At 37.6% G+C, this 8589-nt stretch overlaps 1 protein-coding gene across 1 annotated transcript in view; it reads left to right on the top strand.

Moving 5' to 3' along the window:
* Positions 1 to 8589, top strand: part of Dennd5b (DENN domain containing 5B) — a 115250-nt gene that overhangs the window by 85774 nt on the left and 20887 nt on the right. Inside the window, exon 16 of the mRNA XM_048802439.1 lies at positions 8120 to 8248. Within this exon, the coding sequence (XP_048658396.1) occupies positions 8120 to 8248 (129 nt within the window). The remainder of the gene's footprint in view (positions 1 to 8119; positions 8249 to 8589) is intronic.

Below are 8589 nucleotides of genomic sequence, written 5' to 3'. Positions count from 1 at the left end.
CCCGTAGTGGAAACTGAACCCAGGGGCACTTAACCACTGAGCCACATCCCCAGACATTTTTATTTTTTATTTAGAGACAGATTCTCACTAAGTTGCTTAAGTCTTTGCTAAGTTATGGAGGCTGGCTTTGAACTTGCTGTCCTCCTACCTCAGCCTCCTAAGCCTCTGGGATTACAGGCATGAACGACCATGCCCAGCTCTTTACCCATTTATTGCTTGTTTTTTTAGTTCTTTGTATATCCTGGATATTAATTCCCTGTCTGAAGAGCAGGTAACAGATTTTCTCTCATTCTGTTGGCTCTCTTCACGCAACTAATTGTTTCCTTTGCTGTGCAGAAACTTTCTAATTTGATACCATCCCACTTACTGATTTTTTGTTTTGCTTCTTGTGCTTTATGAGTCATCTTAAGGAAATCAGTTCCTGAGCTGACATGTTGCAGTATTGGGCCTGTATTTTCTTCTAGCAGTTGCAGGCTTTCTGGTCTAATTCCTAGGTCTTTGTTCCATTTTGAGTTGACTTTTGTACAGGGTGAAATACAGGGGTTAAATTTTATTCTCCTACGTATGGATTTCCAGTTTTCCCAGCATCATTTGTTAAAAAGGCTACCTTTTCTCCAACATATTTTTTGGCACCTTTGTCTAGTATGAGATACTTACATTTATATGGTATTGTCTCTGTGTCTTTTTTTCTGTTTCATTGGTCTCCATGCTTATTTGGTGCCAGTACTATGCTGTTTTTGTTACTATAGTTCTGTAGTATATTTGAAGTCCAGTATTGTGATGCTTCCTGCTTCGCTTTTCTCACCCTGAGACCTGTTTTTGGGTCTCTTGGAGGTTTTTTGTTTGTTTGTTTGTTTGTTTTTTGCAGTTGTAGATGGATACAATACCTTTATTTTATTTACTTATATTTATGTGGTGCTGAAGATCGAACCTGCCGCAGTCTGGCTGGGCACAAATCACGAGCCACTGAAGCAGGAACAAACTTTATTTTTAAACTGCAGGAAAACACTTCACACAGCTCCCGGGGAATCCTCCCGAACACCACGAGGCTTCTCCAGGAACCCCCAGCCGGAAATATATCTCCCGGAAATCCCTCCTCCTGCACTTCCCCAACCAATGGGAACTCTCGGGGAATCCCCGGAAATCCCCATGAGAACTCCAAAATAGTGCGAGAACTCAAAAGTTGCGGCAGAGGCGGATAGTAATGCCTTGCCTGTCAATCAATACTGTTGGCAAAATGCCAGGGGCCATACAGACTCCGCCGTGGCTCTCAGCAGAACCCAGGGCCTCACACGTGCTAGGCAAGCCCACTACCCCTGAGCTATAGTCCCATCCCCGGTCTCTTGTTTTTCCAAATGAATGTCATAACTGCTTTTTCTAGTTCTGTGAAGAATGTCATTGGAATTTTGATGAGAATTGCATTGAAGCTATATAGTGCTTTTGGTAGTATGTCCATTTTGGCAATATTAATTCTATCCAAGAACATGAGAGGTCCTTCCATCTTCTAAGGTCTTCTTCAATTTCTTTCTTTAGTATTCTATAGTTTTCATTGTAGGGGCCCTTCAACCTCTTTTGTTGATTCTCAGGTATTTTATTCTTTTTGAGGCTATTGTGAATGAGATATTTTTACTAATTACTTTTTCAGCTTATTCATCATTGCAGTCTAGGCATGTGATTGATCCTGCTACTTTGCTGAATTAATTTACATGCTCTAGAAGTCTCCTTGTGGAGTATTTTTTGGAGTCTTCTAAATATAGGATCATGTTGTCAGCAAACAGGAGAGAATTTTCACCCTTCTTTTCCTATTTGTATACCTTCAATTTTCTTCTCTTACTGATTGCTCTGGCCAGAGTTTGAAGGACTATGTTGAACAGGAGTGGTGAAAGTGGGCATCCTTATCTTGTTCCTGTTTTTAGAGGAAATGCTTTCAGATTTTCTCCATTACATATAATGTTGACCTTGCATTTGTCATATACAGCCTTTACAGTGTTGAGATAAGTTTCTTCTATCCTTAGTTTTTCTAGTGTTTTAAATATGAATGGGTGCTACACTTTGTAAAATGCTCTTTCTGCATCTGTTGAAATAGTCATATGATTTTTGTCCTTACGTCTATTTCTGTGGTGAATTACATTTATTGATTTCCATGTTGAAACAACCTCGCATCCCTGGAGTGAAACCCACTTGCTCATGGTGCAGTATCTTTTTTTTAATATTTATTTTTTAGTTGTAGTTGGACACACTACCTTTATTTCACTTATTTATTTTTATGTGGTGCTGAGGATCAAACCCAGGGTCCCGCACATGTGAGACAAGCACTCTACCGCTGAGCTACAACCCCAGCCCCCCCAGCCCCAGTGCAGTATCTTTTAATGTGGAGGTTTTTGTTGGTTTGTTTGGTTTGGGGGTTTTTTTGTTTGTTTTGTTTTGGATTTTTTCTTTCTTTTTTATTTTTTGGCACTGAGGATTGAACTCAGGGGCATTTAACCACTGAGCCACATCCCCAGGCCTATTTGTATTTTATTTGGAGACAGGTTCTCACTGAGTTGCTTAGCACCTCCTTGTTGCAGAGGCTGGCTTTGAACTCGTGATCCTCCTGCCACAGCCTCCCGAGTCACTGGGATTATAGGCGTGCGCCACTGAGCCCAGCTATTTGGTATCTTTCTATTCTTTTAATGTATGTACTTAATGGCTGTGAACTTTTACTTTAGAACTGCCTTCATATTGTCCCAGAGATTTTGATGTATTGTACCACTATATTCATTTGCTTCTAAGAATTTTTTTTATTTCTCCCCAATTTCTTCTATCCATTCATAATTCAAAAATATATTATTTAATCTCCAGGTATTGGAGTGGTTTATGTTTTTATTTTATTATTGATTTCTAATTTTATTCCATTATGATCTGATAGAATGCAAGATGTTTGTGGGTTTTGTTTTTTGGTATTTGCCAAGATTTACAACCCCAAATAGAGTCTATTTTAGAAAATGTTCCATGTGTTGCTGAAAAGAAAGTGAATTCAATCTATAGATATCTGTTAGATGCGTATTATTAATTGTATGTTTTAATTCTGTAGAATCTTTACTTTGTTTATTTTTGGATGATCTACCCAGTGATGAGAAGCATGTTAAAGTCACCCAGTATTATTTTATTGTGATATATTTGATTCTTAATATTGAGAAGGTTTTGTTCGATATACGTAGATGCTCCATTGTTTGGGGCATAAATATTTATAATAATTATATCTTGTTGATGTATGATTCCCTTAAACAATATGAAGTTACCTTCTTTGTCTCTTCTGATTGCTCTTGGCTTGAAGTCCGCTTTATCTGATATGAGAATAGCAACCCCTACTTCTTTACAAGTCCCATTTGAATGGGGTATATTTTTTCTCATCCTTTCAATTTAGTCTATGGATGCCTTTGCCTGTGAGGTGAGTCTCTTGCAGACAGCATATTGTTGGGAGTATTATGAGAATTATACTTGATCTTAGCCAAAGGCCAGGAAGTGATAAAATGAGAAGTAAATGAGTTAGTTTACGTAAAGAACTTAAGTACATAGCCCATACTAAGAATCACAAAATGTTAGTTGCCATCTGAATCAATTTATATATTTATGTCTTAAGTTTTATTACTCTTTGGTAGATGAAATGTAGTTGTCCTTATGTGGCTTATGATTTTTTTTGAGAAGAAATGGGTTCAGCTCTCTTAACAAAAATATACAACTACCTGTGTTTTACAATGGCTTCACAGTAGCCATCAACTTAAGGAGGTGGTGGTTTAAAGCTTTGCCACTATGAACTCAAGCCAAATTTCTGAAACCTCATTAAAAAGTGGGGACTGGGGATATAGCTCAGTTGGTAGAGTGCTAGCCTCACATGCACAAGGCCCTGGTTTCAATCCCCAGCACCACACACACACACACATATCAAGTAGTTGCCTGGTATGGTTGTGCACTGGAGCCTGAGGCAGGAGAATCACAAGTTTAACAGCAGTTTGGGCAATTTTGTGGGACCCTGTCTCCAAATAAAAAGGGCTGGGGGCATTGTTGCTGTAGCTAGCTTAGTGGTAGAGCACTTGCCTAGCTTGGGTGAGGCACTGGGTTCAATCCTCAGTACCACATAAAAAATAAATAAATAAAATAAAGTTATAAAAAATATTTTAAGGGACTGGGGTTGTGGCTCAGTGGTAGAGCACTTGCCTTGCACACATGAGGCCCTGGGTTCGATCCTCAGCACCACATATAAATAAACAAATAAAATAAAGGTATTGTGTCCATCTACAACTGAAAAAAAAATTCAAATATTAAAAAAAGGGGGGGGCTGGGGATATTACTTGGTGGTAGAGTGCCCCAGTACAAACTGGGTTCAATACCCAGTACGATAGATAGATAGATAGATAGATAGATAGATAGATAGATAGATAGATATAGATATAGATATAGATAGATAGATCAATCAAAGCAAGCAAGCTAGAGATATAACTCAGTGGAAAGCAATTCTTGATTCAATTTCCAGTGGGGGACAGACACATCATGTAAGGCTACTGTAAGCTCCTTCTAGTTCCTGCTGTTTTACTTTCTTCTATTTTATTTTTATTTATTTTGTCAGGGAGAGGAGGTGCTGCTTGGATTTCACTGTGTTCACTTGATGAGCAGTGTTGCACACTGGTTAAGACCTTGGGCCCTGAACCAGCATGGTGATGTAGACCTGTAATGCTGAGGCAAAAGAATCACTTGAGCACAGAAGTTGAGAAGCAGCCTGGTCAACTCTGTCTTTAAAAAAAAAAAAAAAAAAAAGTGACCTTGGGCTCCGTAATGGTTAATAATATCTCATATTATAATTCATATTTGTAACTTCTTTCTATAACCACTAGAAACCTGGCTTCCATTATCTAGAATATATTTACTTATTTGTATAACTCTTATATGTTTTGTATATATACTAGGTAATTTTTTAATTGCTAAACCATATGAGAAAAAAAGCTTATTAACTAAATTAGCACACTGTTCATGTCTAACTCTAGCTTTGTCTTTGGCCTTTCAGTATCCAATCAAAATATTGTTTTCTAAAGCTTAGATTAGTTCCTTTTATTCTCTCCATTCACTTCACTATGGTTATACTATTTATTTATAATAATAATACAGTCCTGTTCTTTTTGTTACTTTGTATTCCATTTTGGGTTACCTCCACATTTTGGTTGGTGAATTTGTTTTGTTTTTCCCAAATTTATGTACAATGAAGTTCACTCTTTGTTAGTATGTAGTTCTGTGGGACTTCACAAATACCCAATCATGATAAAGAACAGTTTTGTTCACCCACCAAATTCCCTGTGCTGCTTCTTAGTTAACCTCTCTTCCAGATCCTCCCCCAGGAAGTGACTGATATATTTCTAAGCTTTTTGCATGGACAAGAACTGGAAGAGTAGTACCTCAGTAACAGTGAGCACACTGGCCTCTCATATATTAATTTCTAAATATAATTCTGTAGCTGCACGCAGTAATGCACACTGCAGTCCAGCTATTCAGGAGGCTGAGGCAGGAGGATCACAAGTTCAAGTCTAACCTGGGCAACACAGAACCGTCTCAAAATACAAAATAAAAAAGGGAATATAGGTCAGTGCATTTAACCCCGAGTACTGAAAAAAATAAATAAATAGTTCTCTAATGGGAGGAACCAGGGCTTCCTAGGGAATGGATGATTCCAGGATTCCAATACTGAGAAAAGAAAAAAAAAAAAACAGGAAAAGTCTGAGGCATCTTGTGGTGCCACAAATAAGGAAATGCCACAAGAATGATAGGGTCATTTTTAAAGAAGCATACTAATTAAATTTAAAGAAAATGCAGTAGAAAAAAATAGTAGTTTAAAGTTTAAGACTTTATTGCTTTTAGTCACCTTTGTTATCAATTGGGGAATGTCCTTGGGCTGAGGAATAGCCACTGCTCTTTCAGAGACTCATATGGAAGGTACCCAATTGGGTTGTCAGGTGCCTAGCTACTGACACCAGACCAGTAAGAACCAGGGTCCAAGAGGATGTTACTTGACACCAGATTTCTCTGTTAATGACCATGTTTAATAGCATTAATTCCTTTAAAATAAGTATTATAAGGGCTGGGGATGTGGCTCAAGCGGTAGCGCGCTCGCCTGGCATGCGTGCGGCCCGGGTTCGATCCTCAGCACCACATACAAACAAAGATGTTGTGTCCGCCAATAACTAAAAAATAAATACTAAAAATTCTCTCTCTCTCTCTCTCTAAAAAAAATAAAAAATAAAATAAGTATTATAAAATCTGAAAAAATTCTTAGATGTAAGATGGTTTTGGTTAAATCCCACAAAAATTATAACACATCTTCGGGGGAGGCAGGGGGATACTAGGAATTGAACTGATGAGTGTTATACCACCAAACTACACCCCCAGCCTTTTTTATTTTACTTTGAGACAGAGTCTTGCTAAGTTGCCAAGGCTGGCCTCGTACTTGCCATCCTCCTACCTCAGTCTCCTGAGTTACTGGGATTACACCACACCCAGCCACAACTTTACCTCCTGATTCTGACTTGTTTTTTAAGTCATTTCTTTAGTGTATCTGTCTATGTAATGTGATAACAGTGCTTTGCATCTTATTGATCAAGAGTGTTGGCTCATACATCAGCACTGAAGATTAAAGTGCTACTTCTTCACATTCAGGGTGAGGAGAAGAAAAAGGGAGAAAGTGAAGAAAAAAGCAAGAACATGTGTGTGTTACAGAGAGGATTTTTTCCTTATTCTGAATGCTTAGAATCAGCAGAGAATAGGTTTTGTTGCAGTATTTATTACAGCCAGAATGAGTCATTCTGGATATTTAAAAAAAAAAAAAAAATCAAATGAGAAATGATGCATTATATAGTAACAAAGGCTTTTTCATGACTCACCTCCCTGTGGTGGTTTTTATAATTTACCCTCTCTCTAAGGCTTATCCTTCTTGTCTGATCCTCCTTTCCCCTTTAGGAAAAAAATTATTTAGGAAGATAAATTCAGTTTGGCTAAATATAGCACTGACATTTACATGGAATACTAATTTATACATAGACATAACTTTTATTCTATTTTATTTTATTTTTTGGTTCTGGGGAATCAAACCCAGGAACACTTAGCCACATCCCCAGTTCTTTTTAAATTTTTTTGATTTTGAAACAGGTCTCCCTAAGTTGCTTAGGGCCTTGCCAAGTGACTGAGGCTGGCCTTGAATTTATAATCCTCCTGCCGCAGCCTCCCAGGTCACTGGGATTACAGGCATGGGCCACTGCACCCAGTTAAAAGATGTAACTTTTAATTGTTGTTTGACCACACAATTTTTTTTGTGTAGCCACATAATTACCTAAATCTTTCTAGCTTTTAAGATTATCAACACAGTATAATGTGACTTCTGATGCCATAAAAGTAAAATTTTTATATTTTCCATATATTGTCTGGGGCAACTTGAAAAATAGATGAGTAGTTACCAGGTTTAGTGGCACATACCTGTAATTCCATATGCTCAGGAGGCAGGCAGATCATAAATCAGAGGCCAACCTGGGCAGTGTAGGGTTCAGCTGCCTCAAAATTTTAAAAATACTAAAAAGGACTAGGGATGTAGTTCAGTGATGGAGTATACTCCTGGGTTTAATCTCTATTAGTACAAAACAAAAATAAGGGAAAAGAATAAGAAAAAATAGTTAAGTTGATTAAAGTTGTGGCTCATTTTTAAACTATAGAAAAATTATTTTGAATAAGAACTTAACTGTTCATATTGTTTTATTACTTTTCTTTAGCATTGGGAATCATCAAGTGCCTGTTTATAGGTAACTCAGAGGATGAAACAGGGACATAATAAGTCTGAAAGAATAGATGACTGTTAAATGCTTTATCTTAAGATGTTGTTGCTTGTGTGTTTGTATTATAATGACATTTCTGATGTGGGACTAAATTCATGATTCAGATGGAACTTTTTAAGGTTTAATGGGCCTTCAAATTATGTATTACCCATTGCTTCCTCTAAGTATGAAACAGCTTTTTGGTGCCCAGAACTGTTAATTCTTTTTTAGTTCTTTTTTAGCTCAAGTTTTCCTTAGGATCTGTGTCTTTACTGTTACTACTGTTTTTTTAGGCATATTCAAAACATGAGTGAGATCAAAACTGATGTTGGACGAGCTCGGGCATGGATAAGATTATCTCTAGAGAAGAAGCTTTTGTCCCAGCATCTCAAGCAGTTGCTCTCTAACCAACCACTTGCCAAGTAAGATATTGCCTTTTGAGACCTTTCTGTTTTGTATGCTGGCAAAGCTGACAAACTGGCATCTTTAGCATGAATTGCTGATTTGTTTGCACATGAATTCTTATTGTGTAACAGGAGTGTACTTCAGAATAAGAAACTATCTTAGGGGGCTGGGGATGTGGCTCAAGCCGTAGCGCACTCACCTGGCATGCGTGCGGCCCGGGTTCGATCCTCAGCACTACATACAAAACAAAGATGTTGTGTCCGCCGATAACTAAAAAATAAATATTAAAAAAATTCTCTCTCTCTCTCTCTCTCTCTCTCTCTCTCTCTCTCTCTCTCACTCTCTCTTTCAAAAAAAA

The sequence above is a fragment of the Marmota marmota genome, unplaced genomic scaffold (assembly GCF_001458135.2).
Source record: "Marmota marmota marmota unplaced genomic scaffold, marMar, whole genome shotgun sequence".
Classification (NCBI taxonomy): Eukaryota; Metazoa; Chordata; class Mammalia; order Rodentia; family Sciuridae; genus Marmota; species Marmota marmota.
Note: the sequence above shows the minus strand (reverse complement) of the source record. Positions and strands in the feature narration are given on the sequence as shown.